A 22875-nucleotide genomic window follows, 5' to 3' on the forward strand; every position below is an offset into this window, starting at 1 on the left:
ATCGAAAAAAGTATTTCTTTGCGATAGGGTTGTAAGACAATAGGGGGGGGGGGTAGGTTTTGAGGGTAAAGGAATATATTCACGTTTTCTATAAAGATTGTATGGTTGGCGGGGGGGGGGTGGGTTGAGGGTAAAGGAATATATTTACATTGAGTATAAGGATCGTATGGTTTGTTGGGGGGGGGGGGATTTAGCTGGAAATATAGAGGGAAGGAATTTATCGAAAAAGCATTTCTTTTTGCGATAGGGTTGTAAGACAATGGGGGGGGGTTAGGTTTTGAGGGTAAAGGAATATATTCACGTTTTCTATAAAGATTGCATGGTTTGGGGGGGGGAGGTTTGAGGGTATAGGAATATATTCACGTTTTCTAGTGACTATAAAGAATGCATGGTTTGGGGGGGGGAGGGGGGTTTGAGGGTAGAGGAATGCATTTATGTTTTAGCTGAATATACTGGAGAGTGTCCAAGGAAAATTCATTTGAAAATAAAAATGCACTTACATTGCTAATTGCGGCTGCCAAGATCTCAAGCTCATTAAATTTATCCATTGTTATATCAATTGTGTCACAATAGTTTCTGATAATTGAATCGCATTGCATGCCCGTTATATACGAAATATCCAGGTCAAATTGTTATGTAAACAAAGCCCTCTGATTGGCTGAGAAGGGGGATGTAACCGACTCGCTGATTGGCTGAGAAGGGGGATCTAGCTGTTTCCTGGGAACTCGTAACATTTGGCTCGGAAACAATAACAAATACAATTTCCGGATCATAACATCTGCCTCGAACAGGAAGGAAATGTCATTAACTTTGCTTCGAACGACAACAACATCTGGCTCGGAAACAATAACAAATACTATTTCCGGGTCATAACATCTGCCTCGAACAGGAAGGAAATGTCATTAACTGTTTCTCGGAACCTCATAACATCTGGCTAGAATAACAATAACAAATACTATTTCCGGATCATAACATCTGCCTCGAACAGGAAGGAAGTGTCATTAACTTTGCTTCGAATAACAACAACATCTGGCTCGAAAAACCACATATTCTCTCTAATGACTCTGTTCAAAACAACAACAACATTGACCTTGACATTTGGCTCGAATAACAACAATAACATTGACCCCATTAACCACGTGTTCCCCATATGACTCTATTCAAAACAACATTGACCTTGGCATTTTGCCTCGGAAACAATAACAATAACATTGACATTCGCTGAGGGCGTGCCAAAAACACACCTGGAGAAAGAGGTCATGGAGAAAGAGGTCATTGACCCTGTCCTCATTAAACTATGTAAAAAAGTTGTAGGTGGCAGCAGGGGTGAGCGATCGGACCTTTAGGGTCATCTCTACTAATAAATAGCCGAGTCAAACTTAAAACGAGCAAAAATTAACATGACCTGGGCTGATAACCCCCATGCCTTATCAAGACCAGAACACAATTTGCGCTTTACTAGAAAGAAAATACTTTCATGAATAAAAACATTATCAAAATCTTAAGGAACAAATGTCAGTATATGTCAATTAAACTGACAATCCACGGTTATTTTTTTTTTTTTTGCAGTTGTTTTTTCAGTAAAGCGCAAATTGTGTTCTGGTCTTGAGAAGGCATGGGGGTTATCAGCCCTACTCATGTTAAGTTTTGATTGTTTTGTCATTTTCATCACACATGCTTAGTCATGATTAACCATCGCTTTAATTTAGTTAGTTTCTGGATATAACAGAAGTATCTCTATCGTCTATTTGGTTTATTCGTTTCTGACTTGTTACTTCGATGTTATCAATTCTTGTTTCCTTTTCTTTGTTTTTATTTTTCTTTATGTCCTTATCGCTTTTTAGTATATGTTCTTCTAATTATGTTTTCCTTCAGAACTTTCCTAAGAATTTTAGATGGCTGGTCAGTTTGGCTTAGTCTTTTGTTTTAATTGCATTGAGTTCGAATTATTCATTGGTGATAGTCAATCCTCAATAAAATTCAACGTATCCTATTCAAGTTATCTTGTAGAAAATGTCTTTATATCCATGATAATTTTTTGTCTGTACTAGCACATTTTTCAAAAACTTCGATCCATGGTATGAACAGAAGGAAAATGCTTTGGAAGCTGCCCTTGGTACCATTAAATTGATAAGTGATCATCTTGGAAAATTGAATCAAAGCATTGACTCTAAAGGAGAGAAAAAGCTATTCTGTGAATTTCTCGAGGTAAGGAAAGATGGTTTTTCTCATGGGTTTGGAATATCCTTGTTATTATGGGTTGATTAAATTATGCTTTTGTCTTTAGAAATCATAATTACAGCATAATTATACCTTTAACTGATCGAGCAAAGCATCTTGAGTAATGGATTGATCCGGCTTTAATCAAACAAACTACTAGTCATAATTTAAAAGATGCTGGGGAAAATTCCAAGTAGTAACAGCCCTGTAAGCTATACAAATAGCACGTTGATGTTTGTATTGACGACTTTTATCAGAAAACATGTGGGATGCAATACATGTCTAAAAGCTATCTATGACGGTTTACTGCATTTAGAAAGACTTTCCAGCGGAGGCTAATCCTTGAGAGCCGTGGTTTGCTCATAACAAAAAGGACCTTTGATTATTGTTTAGACTTGTTGTGTATCCTAAATCAGTAAATCAGACTGCAAGTGCTGCTAAAAAAGAGGGATTGGTGAAAGGTTTATATATAAAAAAGAAAATACAAAAAAGGTTATCCGAAATCCGGAAGATATCGTAAAACGATGGTCCTTAAACTGGGTGCTTCCGTGTCCTAATTTATAACAAATTGAAAATCAACACCTGTTAAAAAGACGTATTTTCTTATAAAAATCCCACAGGAAACTGGAAAGTCAATATTGGTATGATGTTGTTATGATTTACCCATGTTGGCCGCAATTTTCTCGTTTGTAGTGGAGAAATCTTGTTGGCCTCGCTCATGGGACACTTCGAAGCACTGCCTCTTTTTAAGAAAAGTAATAAGAAGTTACATGAAATTTAGGTCTATCTTTATAAGGAATGTAGTAAGTAAATTATTTTGCAAGGTTCTGAAACTTACGCTAAGAGATTGGTTAGATAAGGAGGAAATACTTAGCCCGGTGCAAGCGGGATTCAGATCGACGCTTAGCACGGCTGACCATATTTTTACTTTGGATATATTGAGAAGGAAATATTCTTGAGGGTTGGTCGGCTATTCGTAGTATTTTTAGACATGAAGAGTGCTTTTGACTCGGTAAATACGAGGTTGTTAATTGAAAGTCTGTTAGAAATAGGCTTGCCGTCTTGTTTTGTAGCGATAATAGTAGTTGTACCAGAGGGTGAAGTTTGTTGTGAAGGTTATGTGAAAATTTTCTAGGCTGGCTGCGTCTCATGTGGGTGTGAAACAAGGATGTACTTTATCTCCTAAGCTTTTCTCCTTGTTTGTTAATTATTTAGATAGTTTTATGAGAAGTAATGGAGCTCTTTATTTATCTTTGGATTGGTTTAGGCTATTATGTATGTTTTTTTGCGTACGACATAGCTGTAGTGGTGTATAGTAGGGACAATCCTCAGAAGCAATTAGATGTAATGAAATATTATCATAGGAAGCGCAATAGCGCTGCCAAAGTAAAGAACGATGTTGGCACAATGTATTATTATTTTTTATTTTTGGTTTTAGATGCCCTTTTTAATAGCCTAAAGTAATTGCAAGGCAACTAACACCCCTTCCACGCCCACCATTTCCCCAAATACATTCAATCAAAATTTTTAGATAGCCGTTTTGTTCAACATAGTTTAAAAATCTAGAAATTATGTCTTTGAGGGGGACGCTCCCCCCACAGCCCTCAGGGTAAGGGTTGTAAGTTATGCCCTTGGGGCATATAAGGTTTTTGTAGAAAGTGTTGTCGTAGAAACTTCAGAAAGGGCTCATTCGATTGGAAATTCAAAAAGCTAGTGCCCTTTTTAACAATCGAAGTTGATTGGAGGGCAACTAGCCCCCCTCTCACGCCCACCATTTAGCCAAACACATACAATCAAAATTTTTAGATAGCCATTTTTTCAATGTTGTTGAATGTTTTGTAAATTAGGTCTTTTAAAATTACACCCCCCCCCCCCCCCACACCCCTCAGGGCAGAGGTTGTAAGTTTTGCCCTAGGAGCATAAAAGGTTTTTTTTTTTTATAGAAAGCGTTGTCGTAAAAAGTTCAAAAAGGGCTCATTCGATTGGAAATTGAAAGGGCTAGTGCCCTTTTTAATAGTTGAAAGTGATTGGAGGGCAACTAAATCCCCACTCACGCTCACTATTTCCCAAAACACATGCAATCAATATTTTGAGATATCCATTTTGTTCAACGTATGAAAGTTCTGGAAAGTTTGTCTTTGAGGATGATAACCCCCTCAGAGCCCTCACGGCAAGGTTTGTAAGTTATGCCCTGGGGGCATATAAGGTTTTTATGGAAAGTGTTGGTGAAAAAAAACTTAAAAAAGCGCTCATTTGATTGGAAATTGAAAGGGTTTGTGCCCTTTTTATCAGTCGAAAGTGATTGGAGAGCAACTAACCCCCCTCTCAAGCCCACCATTTCCCCAAACACACCCAATCAAATTTTTTGATAGCCATTTTGTTCAACGTAGTAGAAAGTTCGGGAAATTATGTCTTTGGGGATAATAAACCCCCCACACCCCTCAGGGCAGGGGTTGTAAGTTATGCCCAGGGGGCATATGAGATTTTTAAACAATAAGTAGAACAATAGGGAAGTTTTTATATAAGACAGTGGAACGCAACTTTAAATGAATATTTCGACCCTATATCCCTCAGCAAAGCGAACGAAGAAAAAACAACATAAGAGTAACTCACATTAAAATTCGAACATTAAAGCTGAAAAAAGTTTTTTAAATTTTCAAAACACCCTTAACATCACTATTTTCAGACGGCTAGGCTAGATCTGGTACATCTAGTGAGATGAAAAAAGGCAAATCTTGCGAATAGAATAAGAAACACATACTAAAGAGCTCTAGAAGCTAATCTCACCTGCTAGTCAACTCACTTAGAAGTTCAGTCCATGACAGGTTGAGTGGAATTATTTACTGTTTTTTTAATATAATTAGTTAAATCGTTTCGTTTAATTAAATTTGTATATAAGGCATTAAGCGAATATTCCCCCAAATCCCTATTTAAAAAAAATATTGCTATTTATTTTGATTCTAATTTCGATTGCCTCTCTAACAACCTTTTTTATGCCAAAATCATTGCTAATAAGGCAAGTTTCTTCAAAAAGCATTTTATGGATAGGGCTATCATAGATATGACTGTTTAATGCAGAATCAAAAGAAATATTTGTACTATTAAAATTTAAAGCTTTAGTAATGTCATCTTTTTGTTGTTGTAGGCGTTTTTCTAAATTTTGATGGGTTCTACCAACATACAAGTGGCCAAACTCACATGGTATTTGATAAACCCCTCTTTGGCGAGTAACTGGGGTTACATCTTTACCAGAGTTTAGGAGATTCATGATTTTAAAATTATTGGTAAATACTACACAAAAATTATTTTGTGTGCAAACTTTTTCTTAACTTGTAGTGACTTTTAGAATATATTGAAGATAAATTATATTTGAGTGATTGGCGGGAACTTCACATGGTAAAACACCTTTGATTTTATGGGAGTGTCTTTCCAATCTTTGGCTAATTGTATTGTTAATAAAGAAAATAGAATAACCGTTTCCAAAAAGTATGTCTCTAATAAAATTTAATTCATCTGTGATATGAGATTCAGAGCAAATGTTTAGGGCACGATCGACAAGAGAGGAGATTGACACGATCGGCACGATCGACTTGGGGGGGGGGTGATTGGATTTAAAATGTAGATGTCGTTATTTTGTGTGGGTTTTCTGTAAATTATAAAATCCAGTTTATCAATGCTATGAATAATTAATACATCCAGAAATGGTAATTTATTTGCATTTTCGAACCCCTCTCAAGCACACTATTTCCCCAAACACACCCAATCAAAATTTTGAGATAGCCATTTTGTTCAACGTAGTTGGTAGGTCCAGAAATTAGGTCTTTGAGGATGACAAACCCCCCACAGCCCCAGGGCAAAGGTTCTGCCCTGGGGGCCTGTACGGTCTATATTAAAATTGTTGTTGTAGAAACTTTAAAAAGGGCTCATTCAATTGGGAATTGAGAGGGCTAGTGCCCTTAAGAATAGTCAAAAGCGATCGAAGGGCGAATGCCCCCCCCCTACACGCCCATCATTTTCCCAAGCACTTCCAATCAACATTTTGATATAGTCATTTTATTGGACATAGTTGAAGGGTCTGGAAATTATGTCTTTGGATATGAAAACCCCACAGCCCTCAGAGCTAAGGCTGTAAGTTATGCCCTGGGGGCATATATGGTTTTTATAGAAAGAATTGACTTAGAAACTACAAAAGAAGCTCATTGAATTGAAAATTGGAAGGGCTATTGCCCTTTTTAATAGTCAAAAGCGATTGGAAGGCAGATGCCCCCCCCCTTCACGCCCATCAGTTCCCCAAACACTTCCAATCAACATTTTGATATAGCCATTTTATTGAACATAGTTGAAGGGTCTGGAAATTATGTCTTTGGATATGACAACCCCACAGCCCTCAGAGCTAAGGCTCTAAGTTATGCCCTCGGGTCATATAAGGGTTTTTGTAGAAAGCTTTGTCGTAGAAATTTCAAAAAGGGCTTATTCGATTGGGAATTGAGAGGGCTATTGCCCTTTTTAAAAGTCGAAAGTAATCGGAGGGGCCCCACCTGCCCCCGCCCATCATTTCCCCAAACATTTCCAGTCAAAATTTTGATATGGCCATTTTGTTCAACATAGTTAAAAAGTCTGGAAATTATATCTTTAAGGATGAAATCCCTCCCCCCATAGCCCTCAGGACAAGGGTCGTAAGTTATGCCCTGGGGCCATATAAGGTTTTTGTAGAAAGTTTTGTCGTAGAAGTTTCAATAAGGGCTCATTTGATTTGAAATTGAGAGGACTAGTGCCTTTCTTGTTAGTCGAAAGTGATCAGAGGGCAAATGCCCCCCCCCCCCCATGCCCATCATTTCCCATCATCGCCCATCATTGTAAGTTGTGCCTTGGGGGCATATGTTTTTATAGAAAGCTTGGTCATATAAATTTTGGAGGTGGCTCATTGAATTGGTAATCAAACGCTCTACTGCTCTTTTTAAGCGTCTAAGTGATCAGAGTGGCAGCTACCCCCCTCCCCCTCCCCCCCCAACTTACACACACACACACGTCGTGTTGTCCCGAAATGCCTCTAATAGATTATGAGTTAGCCATTTTATTCAAAATAGTCTAAATATCATTTAACAAGACTTTTGGGGTTGAAACAAACCCCAGAGCCTAAGGGCAAGGGTTGTAAGTTATGCCCAGGGGATATTTAAAGTTTTTATGGAAGGAATGGTTGTTTAACTTTAGAAAAAGACTATGTCAATATAAAACGAACCGCAATTAATTAGAAAACTTTTTCCCACAAAATAAGTTTTTCGAAAAAAAGTAAAGAACTCCATCTAACTCAAAATGAACAAAAATAGAATCAAATAATCTACCAAGCATACAACTACCAAAAATCAGCATCAATAAATGAATAAAACCCAAAACAAACAGTAGTTAAAATTAATAACAGAGTCAAACTCAAAACGGGCAGAAATGAATATGAGTGGGGTTCTAAAACCCTATGCTTTCGAAAAGCCAGAATATAATTTGTAATTTAATTAAAAAATTCTTTTAAATATTTTCATTTTTATAACTTTAAGAAATAAAAAAATAATTAAGATTTGAAGGAATAAATATCAGCATATGTAGGATATATTAAACTGACAATGCACATTCTGTTCAGTAAATTCATCTGAATTTATTTTAGTAAAGCACAAATTTCCCCAAACACATCCAACCAAAATTTTGAGATAGCTATTTTGTTCAACGTAGTTTCAAGTTATGGAAATTAGGTCTTTGAGGATGACAACCCACCATAACCCTCAGAGCAAGGGTTGCAAGCTATGCCCTGGGGGTATATAACGTTTTTATAGAATATATTGTCGTAGAAACTTCAAAAAGGGCTCATTCGATTGGCAATTGAAAAGGGCTAGTGCCCTTTTAATAGTAGAAATTGATTGGAAGGCAACTAACCCCCCTCTCACCCCCACAATTTCCCCGAACACATTTAATCAAGATTTAAAGATAGCCATTTTGTTCAACGTAGTTGAAAGGTCCGGAAATTATGTCTTTGAGTATGACAACCTCCCCCCCCCCCACAGCCCCCAGGGCAAAAGTTTTAAGTTATGCCCTGGGGGCATATAAGGTTTTTATAGAAAGTGTTGTCGTAGAAACTTCAAACAGGGTTCATTCAATTGGGAATTGATTGGGCTAGTGCTCTTATTAATAGTCAAAAGCGATGGGAGGGCAAATACCCCCCCCCACACCCATCATTTCCCCAACCACTTCCAATCAGTATTTTGATATAGCCATTTTGTTGAAAGTAGTTGAAGGGTCTGGAAATTATTTCTTTGAGTATGACATCCCCTCCCTACAGCCCTTGGGGCTAAGGTTGTAAGTTATGCCCTGGATGCATATAAGATTTTTTTTACAGAAAACGTCGTAAAAACTTAAAAAAAAACTCATCGATTGGAAACTGAGAGAGCTATTGCCCTTCATAATAGTCGAAAGTGATCAGAGGAAGAATCCCTCCCCCACGCCCATCATTTCCACAAACATTTCCAATCAACAGTTTGACATGGCCTATTTGTTCAACGTAGTTGAAAGTTCTAGAAATGATGTCTTTGAGAATGACAACCCCCTCCCAGCCATCAGGATAAGGGTTGTAAGTTATAGAAAGCGTTGATGTAGAAACTTCAAAAAGAATTCATTCGATTGGAAATTGAAAGGGCTAGTGCCTTTTTTAATAGTCAAAAACAATTGAAGGGCGACTAATCCTCCTCTCACGACCACCATTTCACCAAAACCTTGCAATGAAGACTTTGAGTTAACCTTTTTGTTGAGCGTAATTAAAAGTTTTGGAAATTTGGTATTTGAGGATGACAACCCCCACCCCACCCAAAGCCCACAGGGCAAGTGTTGTAAGTTATGCCCTAGGGGCATATAAGGTTCTTATAGAAAGTCTTGTCGTAGAAACTTCAAAAGGGGCTCTTTCGATTGGAAATTAAAAAGCGCTAGTGCCTTTCTAATAGTCGAAAGTAATTGGAGAGCAACTAACCCCCCTCTCACCCCCACCATTTCCCCGGACACATTCAATCAAAATCTTGATATAGCTATTTGTTCTACGTAGTTGAAAGGTCCGGAAATTATGTTTTTGAGGAAGACAAACCCCCAAAGCCCCCAGGGCAAAGGGTATAAGTTATGCCCTAGGGGCATATAAGGTTTTTATAGAAAGTGTTGTTGTAGAAACTTGAAAAAAGGCTCATTCAATTGGAAATGGAGAGGGCTAGTGCCCTTATTAATATTCAAAAGCGATCGGAGGGCGAATGCCCCCCACGCCCATCTCAACATTCCCCACGCCTATTCAACACTTCCAATCAACATTTTGATATAGCCATTTTTTTGAACGTAGCTGAAGGGTCCGGAAATTATGTGTTTGAGTATAACATCATGGTTAAGGTTGTAGGTTATCCCCTGGGGACATATAAGATTTTTATAGAAAACGTTGTCGTAAAAACTTCAAAAAGGGCTCTTCGATTGGAAAGTGAGAGGGTTATTGCCCTTTTGAATAGTCAAAAGTAATCGGAGGGAAAGTCCCCCCACGCCTATCACATCCCCAAACATTTCCGATCACAATTTTGACATGGCCTTTTTGTTCAATATAATTGAAAGGTCTAGAAATGATGTCTTTGAGGATGACAACCCTCCCCCATAGCCCTCAGGACAAGGTTTGTAACTTATGGCCTTGGGACATATAATGTTTTTATAGAAAGTTTTGTCATAGAATTTTCAAAAAGGTCTCATTCGATTGGAAATTGAGAGGACTAGTGCCTTCCTTATTATTCGGAAGTAATCTCCCACGCCCTTCATTTCTCCAAACACTTCCAATCAAAATGTTGAGATAACTATTTTGTCCAATGTATTTGAAAGATCTGGAAATTATGTCTATGAGGATAACAGATCCCGCCAGCCCTCAGAGCAAGGGTTGTGAGTTATGCTCTGGAGGCTAATAAGGTTTTTATAGAAAGCAGGGTCATATAAACTTCGGAGGGGGTTCATTGGATTGGTAATCAGACGCTTTAGTGAAAAAAATCAGACGTTTTAGCGGTAATCAGACGCTTTACTTTACTAAAAAAAATTCTTTTAAATGTTTTCACTTTTATAACTTTAAGAAATCAAAATCAATTAAGATTTTAAGGAATAAATATCAGCATTATGTATATTAAACTGACAATGCACATTTTTTTCAGTAAATTCATTTGAATTTTTTTCAGTAAAGTAAAAATTATATTCTGGCTTTTAGAAAACATAGGGTTTGGAACCTTATGAGAATAATTTCTACTCGTTTTGAGTTTGACTTCTTTTAATTTCTGTTTTTTTTTTGGGTTTAATTTATTTATTGAGATTGATTTATGGTAGTTGCATGCTTGGTAGATTATTTGATTCTATTTTTGTTCATTTTTGGTGTATTGGAGTTCTTTTCTTTTTTTTTGAAAAACCTATTTTGTGGAAAAAGTTTTTTCTTGATTAATTAATAGTCAAAAGTGATTGGAAGGCAACTAACACCCCATCCACGCCCACCATTTCCCCAAACATATCCCATCAAAATTATTAAAATCAAAAATTAAACATTTGCCTTTCAATTACTTGGACTATCTGTCTTGGCTTTTCCTTTCTACGAATAACCATGTCTTGATGCCCTACTGCAAAATACTTGATAACTTCAATTCAAGTTTGCCTGTTGTTTGCCTGTTATTTCAAGCAAATTAATGGTCCTGTGTCAATTCTAAATTCTTGGCTAACCTTCTTAAGACCATAGGCGGCTGTGTCTTGTTTGTCTATCATTCCAGGCAATCTAACGGCCCTATGTTATTTTAAATTCTTGGTCAACCTGCCTGAGACTCTAGGCAGGCTGGCGACAACAAACAAGTATTTGTCCAATAAGAGAGCCATACTTACTCCTCCATTTACCCGTGCAGCCATTTAAACATTTGCCTCTCAATTACTTGGACTATCTGTCTTGGCTTTTTGTTTCTACAATTAGCCATGTCTTGATGCCTTACTGCAAAATACTTGATAACTTCAATTCAAAATCAACGGACTAGGGCAAAAAGCCTCAAAAAGGGCTCATTCGATTGGTAATTGAGAGGACTAGTGCTTTTCTCATTATTCGAAAGTGATCAGAGGGCAAATGCCCCCCACACCCATCATTTCCCCAAACACTTTCAATCAAAATTTTGATACAACCATTTTGTTCAATGTATTTGAAAGGTCTGGAAATTATGTCTATGAGGATAACAAATCCCCCCAGCCCTCAGGGCAAGGGTTGTAAGTTAGGCGCTGGGGGCTAATAAGGTTTTTATTAGAAAGCAGGGTCATATAAACTTCGGAGGGGGCTCATTGGATTGGTAATCAGACACTTTAGTGCTCTTTTTAAGAGTCAAAGTGATCGGAGGGCAGCTACCCCCTCCTCCACACACACAAGTCGTATTGTCCCGAAATGCGTCTTATAGAAATTTTTAGATATCCACTCTATTCAAAATAGTCTAAATATCATATAACAAGGCTTTTGGGATTGAAACAAACCCCAGAGACTAGGGACAAGGGTTGTAAGTTGTGCCCAGGGGATAGTTAAGGTTCTTATGGAAGGGATGGTTGTTTAACTTTAGAAGAGGCTCATTCTTTTTCCCTGATTAAATAAAAAAAAACAAGTTTTTTAAACTGAAAGTAAGGAGCGACATTAAAACTTAAAACGAACAGAAATTATTCCGTATATGAAAGGGGCTGTCCCCTCCTCAACGCCTCGCTCTTTACGCTAAAGTTTTTTATTGTTCTAAAAAATAAAGTTGTGAGACAGAGTCAAACTTTAGCGTAAAGAGCGAGGCGTTGAGGATGGGATAGCCCCTTTCATATACGGAATAATTTCTGTTTGTTTTAAGTTTTAATGTTGCTCCTTACTTTCAGTTTAAAAAACTTGTTTTTTTTATTTAATTTCTGATCGTTTTTTAGTTAATGCAGCTTTTATTTTGGCTCACCGTCATTGAATAAGTAAACAAAATTTGCATAAAAATTTTACTTTTCTTTTGCTAAATGGCTGTCTCTAAATTTGGTTCTGACGTGATTTACAAATTCGTATATTTTTCTTCTGGCAAAAAATACAAAGTTGCAGATTTTTGCAGATATGAGCTTGAAATCTATGTAATAGGGTTTTCTGATACGCTGAATCTGACGGTGTGGTTTTCATTAAAATTCTTTCACTTATAGGGGATGTTTTCCCCCTCTTTAAAAAATCAGGTATATTTTCTCAGGCTCGTAGCCTTTGATGAGTAATACTAAACTTAATAAAATTTATATATTTAGAATCAGCATTATAAGCCCATTGATATCAAAATTCCGTTTTTAAAAGTTTCTATTACTATTGACCCGTATCGCTTGTTTTTTTTATTGTTTTTTTATTACGTATATGCTATTACGTATATGAGGGGGTTATCCCCTTAGTCAATATCACGTTCTTTACGTTAAAAGTTAAAAAAAAAATTTATTCACAAACCCCTGAATCACAAAGGCCGTTTAATTAGAATAGATAGCTCTTTTGAAAGCACTAAAAAAAACTGTAGCGTAAAGAGCGAGGTATTGGGGGAGAACCCCCTCATATACGTAGTAATTTCTGTTCGTTTTAAGTTCTAATGTTGCTTCTTACTTTCAGTTGAAAAAACTTTTTTTTTTTCAATTTAATTTCTGATCGTTTTTTAAATAATACTTGGAAATCCGGCGCCCCCTTCATAGAAATGCCCTTTACCCCAAAGAAACATCCTCCACGGAAAGATTCTCCCGAGTAACCCCCTCCTCCAGCCGCCCCCCCCCCCACTAGAAAAAAATCCTTCCTGAAAAAGTCTGTATACTTCCCAATAACCAATACAATATGTAAGCAATGGGCAAAGTTCATAACTTGCAGCCCTTCCCCTGGGAACTGTGGGCGATTAAGTCATCCTAAAAGACATATTTATTATATTTTCGACTATGCTCAACAAAATGGATATCTCAAAATTTTAATTGGGTGAGTTTGAGAAACAAATGAGCGTGGGAGGCGGCCTAGTTGCCCTCCTTTTTTGGTCAATTAAAAAGTGCACTATAACATTTATTTTCAGTTCAAATGCGCCCTCTTAATATATTCTAGGACCACTGGGTCGATACTATTACCCCTGGGGAAAAGAAAAAAAAACGACAAAAAAACAAAAAAAACAAATAAACACGCATCTGTGATCTTTCTTCTGGCAAAAAATGGAAAATTCCACATTTGCGTAGATAGGAGTTTGAAACCTCTACAGTAGGGTTCTCTGATATGCTGAATATGATGGTGTGATTTTCATTAAGGTTCTATAACTTTTAGGGGGTCTTTCCCCCTTTTTTCGAAAATCAGCCAAATTTTCTCAGGCGCTTAACTTTTGATTGGTAAGATTAAACTTGATGAAACTTATATATTTGAAATCAGAATTAAAATCTGATTCTTTTGATGCATATATTGGTATCAAAATTCCGTTTTTTAGAGTTTCGGTTACCATTGAGCCGGGTCGCCCCTTACTTATAGTTCGTTACCACGAACTGTTTGAGAAAGACTATGTCAATATAAAACGAACAAAAATTAATTTAAAAAGCTTTTTCCACAAAATAATTTTTTTTCAGAAAAAGGTAAAGAACTCCATTAAACCAAAAATGAACAAAAATGGAATCTAATAATCTACCAAGCATAAAAATACAACAAATCAGTATCAATAAATAAATGAAGCCCAAAACAAACAGAAATTAAAATTAATAACAAAGTCAAACTCAAAATGAGCAGAAATTAATATGAGTAGTGTTCTAAAACCCTGTGCTTTCTAAAATCCAGAATATAATTTGTGCTTTACTGAAAAGAAAATTCTTTTAAATATTATATTTTTTATAACTTTAAGAATTTAAGGAATAAATATCAGCATATGTACATTAAACTGACATTACGCATTTCTTTTCAGTAAAGTACAAATTATATTTGGGTTCGATTTTGTTAGTATCAAGGGATTTGACCTAGATGAACTTTGTCGGGTTGAATTTTGTATGGGTTTGATTTTGCTTGGGTTGTATTTTGCTAGGTTAATTTTCAGAAAAGTTGAAGTTTTAACTGATCGAGCTTTACCGGGTTGAGTTTCGTGAATATTAGTTAACGCACAACTCTGATGTAAAATACTTATTATATATATATATATATATATATATATATATATATATATATATATATATATATATATATATATATAAAGTTAAGAGCCATGGCTAATTGTAGAGAGAGAGTTAAGACACACACACACACATATATATATATATATATATATATATATATATATATATATATATATATATATATATATATATATATATATATATATATATATATATATATATATATGTATAAGGTTAAGAGCCATGGCTAATTGTAAAAAGAGTTAAGACAGATAATCTGAGTGAGAGGCAAAGCTGGCGTAAGCCTTTTTCAGGTTGAGGGGTTCCTCCCTCAACTCTCTGCTAAACCTACTAAGATATAATTTTTCGCTTTCTTAAAGAAAAAAAAAATGAAATGATTGTGGACCATAAATTGAAACATTTATCTTATATATTTGTAATTCCTCTATTTTTCGTATAAAGGCAAAGTTATGTCCTAATACGGTCAGCAGGAAGGTTCATGTTAGTGGCAGCCTCCTCTAATGCGTCGTATATTTGTTGCTTTGACTTTTAATCACTTTTTATCTGCATGCACAAAACTTCTAATTTTCTTTAGTAAATAATAAAATCGATGTCTTTTGATCTAGCTAATGATTATTGTAATGAAAATCTCTTGTCAGTTTTTTTTACTGGATTAATGAAAAAATAAAGCGGGATTCAGAACAATTTAAACGAACGAAAAATATAAACACAAATTCATGTGTGCGAAAATATGATCGAATACTCTGTAGGGAAAAAGAGCTAAACGGCAAAAGACGAAGTTAAATATTACATAGTTAGATAGAGCTTTAAAAAGTGAAAAAGTGCTACTCATTGGAGGTTAGTTCATTGCAGTTCTTCTTTTTTTAGCTTTCGCTTTGGGCTAATAGGCATGATTTATCTATATCGGCTGGAGAGCTGCAGAAACATCATTCAGATCCAGTAGCCAAACTTGTAGAATTGCGTCAGAACCTTGTTGTTGACAACACGGATTTAGTTTGGGATCATTTCAATAAAACATCAGGAGGAACCGTCGGTAAATATTTCACAATTTCCTATAGTTTTTCCTTTTTTGCATTTTTTTTTTTAACTGAAAGGTGCTACCACGGTTTTTTTTTATTCATCTTTCTCAAAACTTATGTGAACTCATATATCAAGATATACATAGGAGCAAAAAATTTTCATCAAGAATTTCAAGAACATTTCTTTTGTCATCAAGATCATGATGAAATTTCTTATTTCACAAACAGTGTTGGATTTTTACCAGTGGTGTGTCTTTACTCTAGGGACAAGTGTTCCAATCAACTAATTGATTGTAAATGATAGTAGTGTTGAGTTTAAAAAAGAAGAATAGTACAGCTGAATATTTTTGCTGAATTTTAATGTAATATTAGTTCGCTTATTACGCTCGATTTTTGTGTATTTCAAATTCTTGGGTCCTTTGTACATCGCCCTATGAAGCTTCAGAACCTATCGGAATCTCAAACCCTCTTTGTATTTCTTGATATGCTTCATCTCAAATAGATCAAATAATTACAAACAGCAATTTCATGCGTGTTTAAATGGATTTTCAGTTTTAAAAGAATCGTCATTTGAAACGATTTAGGAGTGGTAATTATGATCCATACTAGACTTCAATAAATGAAAAAATCAAATCTGTCGGAATTTAGAAAATGCGGCGAAAACTCTTGAAAACAGTGTCATACAGAAAGAGCTAGATATTCAGTCAGGTATCAGATCCTCCATGTTCAAAATAATTATAATCTAACCGATATCCGGGTTGCATTAGTAGCTAGCAACCTAGTAAGAGACGATCACGTCCCATACTAAGAAATAACACAGTCAATAACTTTTAAAAATAGTATCACATCGAAATACAAAGCATACTATTAGAAGCCCCTTGTCCGGAACCCCTATAAAGGAAACATACAGTCCCTTGGCTTTAACAACAAGGAAAATCTTTTGGCTTGAAAAACTACAAAAGTGGCTGAAACTACGATATTCTGTATCGAAGGCATCTTTTTTTTCTAGCGGGGTAATATAACATCATAGATAGCTGAGTAATGGCTCATTTTAAAAGAAATTGATGTATTTAAATCATTTATAAGTAACAAAAATAATTTTTAAACTAGAATCAATTTTACGAAAAATTGCATTTTTGTATAACACATGAGTAGCTATTAATAAAATTAACAATTGTTATTAATAAAATCTTGCATACAAAGATCAAAATAGTATTTTTACCATTATAAAATGCAGTAGTTTTTTAGGGTTTTAACAATAATTCTTATTTGTCAGTTGAAACAAGAATATTTCTGGAAAAAATTTAAATGAAATATTTTTATTACATCTCACAGTTTAATGTTATAATTACTTACATAGCTGCCTAATTCTCTAGGATCGTCTCTTTCTATTCCAACTAAGAGGCTGTTTGTAATTATGTTTGAAATTATTGTAAATAACGAACTGAATATTGCACACAGGAAAAAGGCTTTTACTATTAAATAATTTGGTAAGTATATATAAAACGAGAGAAAACCCAGAGGTAATTTTATTCCTAATTCAAAAAATTATTCGTCAATGCCTTATTGACATTAGAATCAGGCAAGGATTTTTAATATGCATGCCTGGACAACGTCAAATCTGGCCCGTAACACCTTCAATACCCCTGCCCTAGCTCCCAACCTCGAGAAAATAGACAACCCCTTGAACTCAGCTAATATTTATGGAGTAGTCCTTAATAATTGAATGAGAAATTTCAAAAATCTTTAAGATCGCAGTATGACTATCCTAAATCAAAACACTTCAAGCATTTAATGTACAAATGATGTTTGGTTTGCACCAAAAAATTGTAAGGGGGGTCTGGGTGTCTTGAGAACAACCTAAATATTTTAAATATAAAGGTGCAACATCAGCACATATCAAGTAAATATCGCACAATTATTAATTTATTTTCATATATAAGGATTTCTGAGCTTACTAATAGAAATCTGATGCAAATATTGCTATGCAGAAGTCCAAGATTGAAGTACGGTAGTTCTTCCTAAGTTCCACAAAGTGCGTTTGATTTCACTAAAGGTGGTATTGATGAATTACTAAGCTTCTGTATTACAAATTAGAGGCTAGTATTGGAACACAGAAGTCAAAAATTTAAACATAATTCCGCAAAGAGTGATTAATTTTCGCCAAACTTGGAATTTAAGGTCGTTTACCTTGTTGATTGTGCATTGTAATGTTGAAACCTAAAATCAAAGCACGAGAACCATCCTACAATTTTTGTAAATGATGATTGATTTCAACCAAAGTCGGTATTTAGGGATTTCTGTATTTTTTGACAGAAAAAAACTATATAGAAGTTTAATGTCAAAACGCGGTACATTTTCCACAAGTAATTTTTTAGTTTCATCAATGTGAGAATTACCACAAATGCTCCTACAGTAGTTACCACTGTTATTCGTCCCACGAATGCTTCTATTATTGCTACTTCCAATCCGACCATTCCCAATATGACTGCCCCACACTACGGCTATTCTGACAAGGATTGTTCTTACCGTGACCTACGGCGGCTATTCTTACGCCGATTCCTCCACTGCTAAACGACCCTAGGTCTTTAGAGTGTTGTAAATGATTTCTTTAAATTAACTTAGACATGTAAAAATGTCAGGTACGACCTTAAGACGTAACAGCGACGATATTTTGGTAAATTTTAGCGTGGAAATCATCGAATCAAAAAATTCGCATCCGTCTAAAAAATCCATATCATTGGCAGTGTTGTGGAAACTGTAGTAAGGCGTAAGGAAGTACCCTGAAAACATGATTTATTTTTTTTTGTATATCTTTTGCCAGAATGCAGATCTTCATAAAGCTTTTTCCCTTATTTAAACACATCTAGAGATAAGTTTACGAAAAAATCCTAATTATTTAAGTTGTTAATATGATCTTAAGTAGATAATATGTTGTAAAGGGCTCGGATGGAACTGAATTTTTATTCTAGAATTTTTTTTCAGAAGAAAGATCATCGATTTGTGTTTATTTGTTTTTATCTTTTCAGGGAGTGATCATATTGAACTAATGGCCCGAGAACACTGGGAGAGAGCTCATCTGAACGGAAAAGTTTCGGTGCCCTTTTTAAGTTATCAAAATCATCAGAGGGCAACTAGGCCCCCCTCCCAAGTCCCTTTTTTTCCCAATGACATTCGATCCAAATTTTGAGATTGTCATTTGATTCAGCAGCGTCGAAAGGTCCAATAAATATACTCCTGAGGATGATATGGTCCCTCACAGCCTCTGGGAAAAGGGCTGTAAGTTATGCAATTTGCCCTGACAAAGTAAATTTAGGCTTGACATAGTTGATTTAGACTTGTCATATTAGATTTAGGCTTGACATATTAGATTTAGGCCTCACATAGCAGATTTAGGGTTAACATAGTAGGTTTAGGCTCGACATAGTAGATTTAGGCCTGACCTGGTAGACTTATGTTTGACATAGTAGATTTAGGCCTGACATAGTAGACTTAGGCTTGACATAGTTAATCTAGGCTTGATATTATAGATTTAGCTTTGAAATAGTGGGTTTAGGCTTATTATAGTAGATTTAGGCTTGACATAGCATATTTTTAGGCCTGATATAGCATATTTTGGCTTAATATAGTAGATATAGGCTTGACATAGTAGACTTAGGCCTGACATAGTAGATTTAGACCAGACATAGTAGATTTAGGCCTGACAGAGTAGATTTATGCTTATAGTAGATTAAGACTTGACATAGTAGACGTAAGTTTTACATACTATATTTAGGCCTGACAGAGTAGATTTAGACTTGACATAGTAGACTTAGGCTTGACATAGCAGACTTAGGTTTACAAAGTAGACTTAGGTTTGATATAGTAGATTCAGACTTGACATAATAAATTTAGGATTGAGATAATAGATTTAGGCTTGACATATTAGATTTAGGCTTGTCATTTTAGATTTGTGAGTCTACTCCTCAGTAGGGGCCTCCCCAAGGCCACTCCAGTAATGGGTTAATTGCATGGTGACGCAGAACACCAACTGCGGCAGGGTGAAAGATCCAGATCTATGGACAACGGCCTCTGCAAAGGGCTGCCTCGACCCTGTCGGGGCACCTGCAAGACTAGGGACCATGCGGTCAACTCAATTCCCATTTGAGGAGTGGCATCCCTCGAGGAAATTATAGCCTAGTAAACGACACAACATCTGAACAGGGTTCTGAGTTTTGGATAAATCTTTTGGATTTGGTCTATTTTTACATGGGTTTTTGGAATGAAAGACCTCTTCCGAGCTAATTTATCTACTATGGTTCGCCTCCCCGTAGTAGCATAATATTTGTAGGGATGAATATATAATGAGTCGGAGGCAATAGACTTGAGATTGTCTGTGGATTTCGACCCTTGTTGATAGAAGAGCATCGCCAAGTGCTGAAAACCATTTTGTGACCAGGACAGGCCCCGGATTCCACAAAGCCTCCATTCAACTGGAGGTCCCAGGGACTTCTTGCTGTCTGGTTCTAAGCCGCCTTAAGCGTTTTTGTGCAGACTTGAGAAGATGGGTTGGTTCCTGTCCTGCACTGGTATCCGGGCCATTCCTATTGCTAAGGCCAAAATAATTTCAATGATTTAAAGAATATGAAGATCGGAACTTGAATTATTACGAACTTGGATTGGAATATTGTACTGGCATGCTAATAAATTGAGAGAGAGTAGTCAATCTGGACTTGTCCCGGTCTAAAATAGGAATGGGACCATAGTTAGTGATAAGGAAAGAGTTAAATAGAGATGGGCAGAACATTTTGAGAATGTGCTAAACTGAGATCGAGTTGCAGGAAAAGATATAGAGGAAAATGAAAAAGTTTGCGGTACCTTCGGTGGGAAGGAAGATCTGTTTTGCGAGGAAGAATTAGCGACAGTACGAAAAGGCTTAAAAAATAATAAGGCCCCGGGTGCTGATAGTGTGGTAAATGGGTTTCTTAAATATGGTGGCTCTGAGGTTCGAAATAACTTACTGAAGCAATATGATATTTGAAAAGGGGGAAGTTCCTAGTGATTTTAGGAAAACCATAATTAAACCACTGTATAAGACAAGTGATAAGAGTGAGTGTCGTAATTATCGAGGCATTAGTTTGGTCTCTGTAGATAGCAAATTACCTAGTAACATTATACTTTTTAGACTGAGAGATGCTGTAGAAACAGTCATAAGAGAAGAACATTTCGGTTTTAGAAAGGATGGAGAATGTGTCGACCAAATTTTCACTTTAAGTTTAATAATTGAGAAGTGCCTTAATTTATCAAACAACTTTGGTCCTCAGTTTTATAGATTATGAGCAAGAGTTTCATTCTGTTGATAAAAGAGCTTTTGCGAAGGTCTTATCCTTGTATGGTATACACGTCAAATATATTAGAGTGATTAGTTCCATGTACGAGAATTAAACTGCTGCGGTTAAGGTAGGGAATGAGGTTAGCAGCTGGTTTCGTATTAAATCAGGAGTTAAGTAGGGTTTGTGTTCAATCTCTCTTTATATGGACCATTTTGATGGACTTTGTCCTAAGGAGCACAAGAAAGGCAATGGGAGAACATGGAATCAAATGGGGAGGAAAACTTTCCTGGACTTAGATTATGCTGATGATTTAAGCATCCTAGATGAAAGAGGGAGGCTTTGAATAGATTGGGATGGAGGAAAAGCGTGCGTAGCTGTGTTGGTATCAGGCGGCTTGGTGATGCAGTGAGTTGTTATTAATTGTAGTATAAGTAGAATTTTCCATGGTGAGGAAAGTTTTCAGGGAGAAGATTTACATGGGGGAGGCTATGCAATTTGCCCATTGTTTACATATAATATTTATTATTGGGAAATATACGGACATTTTCCGAAGGTGGGTCTTCCCAGGGGGGAATTATCCGAGTGTAATTCTCCACTGAAGGGGGGATTCCCAGAATAATTTGAATTAGGAATAGAAATTAAACAAAAGTTGCAAAAGGAAAGAAATGAGAGTTTCCCAAGAGGAAATCTCAGTGAGAAGGGAATGGTTCGGGTAGAATTTCTCGGGGGGACGGGTATTTAAGTAGGCTGAATTTTCCGTGAGAGGGATTTACCGGGGTAAAATTTTCATGGATAAGGGAGGTGGATTTTCCGGTATGATTTGAAAACGATAAGAAATTAAATGAAAAAAAAATAAGCAACAGTAAAACTTATGAACATATCAATATTAATTCCTTTATGGGGGGCTGTCCCTTCCTCAACCCTCGCTCTTTACGATAAAGTTTGACTTTTACGCTCAGTTCTTTAAGAACAACTCTTAACACAAAGGCTATTTTGGCACAAGAAGCTCTTAGCACTAAAAAACTGTAGTGCAACGAGCGAGGGTTGAGGAAGGGACAATGCCCCCCCCCCATAAACAGAATAATTTCCGTGCGTTTTGAGGTTTAATGTTGCTCCTTACGTTTAGTTGAAAAAACTTGTCTTTCTATTTAATTAAGATATATTTAAACAGGGATATTCTAAAATTGTTGGAAATCATGGACATTTCAGGCACATTAACAAAGCTATACTCAAGTTTCTGCGAACATTCTGTGCTATTTTGTGCTGGGGGCTGTATGCTTCGGTATAAAGTGACCCAATGAGGGTGAAGACAGATTACTGTAACTATTGTAAATTCTTACTTTGTTTACCATAATTATTTCAGAACTAAGGATAATCATTCGGTATCTAGCTAAAGGTTTATTCTTTCTCCTTGTAAATCTAAAGCTCAAAATTAATAAGAATTGTCTTATCCGCCTCTTTCACAAATTTCTTTTATCGTTTCTATTTTTTGGTTCAGTTTTAGCTTCTTTTTTTTTTTTGTAGCTTTGGTTTTAATTGTAGTTGTTCTCTTTCCTGTTGTACTCCATTTTCCCCCTTTTGTAAGTGGGTAAGAAATACATTATTATTACCATTGTTATTATTATTAGTACTATTGTTATTATTATTATTTTGTAAAATTATTATATTTGCTTAAGAAGGTAATCAAGTAAAAAAAAAAGATAAGTGTATTTGGATCAATGTTTGTCACTAATTAGACATAGACATAGACATATTTTATTAAACTTACTCTTTTTAGCGCTATAGCCCCTAATAACGAGGGGTTTTATATATACGACAAAGTTAAATAACAAATTACGACAACAAAGAACGAATAAAACCATATTACTTTTCTTAGGATTTGTTGACCATGTCTGTAAAAAAGGGCACAAAAGAATGCTGGCAGCGAGTCGTACGGCATGTCACTGGGTTGAGCTTGTATTGTCTCCGGGTACGGGACGTAACGGGGGCTAGCGGGGGCAGAATCGTGCTGTATTTGCTGCTCCAGAGCTGTGTTGAGCCTAAGTGGAAAATATATTTCTGACGGCGTCTAAAAAGTGACTCGAGGCCAAGAACCTTAAGCACACTGTCATAAATAGTAAAGTCCTGACCCAGCATAA

At 36.0% G+C, this 22875-nt stretch overlaps 1 protein-coding gene across 2 annotated transcripts in view; it reads left to right on the forward strand.

Moving 5' to 3' along the window:
- Nucleotides 1–22875, forward strand: part of LOC148950378 (damage-control phosphatase 1-like) — a 156735-nt gene that overhangs the window by 38663 nt on the left and 95197 nt on the right. For both annotated transcript variants that reach the window (XM_089092361.1, XM_089092360.1), the window contains exons 4-5: nt 2052–2208; nt 15274–15439. In XM_089092361.1, coding sequence (XP_088948487.1) covers nt 2052–2208; nt 15274–15439 — 323 coding nt within the window. The remainder of the gene's footprint in view (nt 1–2051; nt 2209–15273; nt 15440–22875) is intronic.

The sequence above is a fragment of the Artemia sp. Qi Xiang Cuo genome, chromosome 7 (assembly GCF_049724085.1).
Source record: "Artemia sp. Qi Xiang Cuo chromosome 7, ASM4972408v1, whole genome shotgun sequence".
Lineage (NCBI taxonomy): Eukaryota > Metazoa > Arthropoda > Branchiopoda > Anostraca > Artemiidae > Artemia > Artemia sp. Qi Xiang Cuo.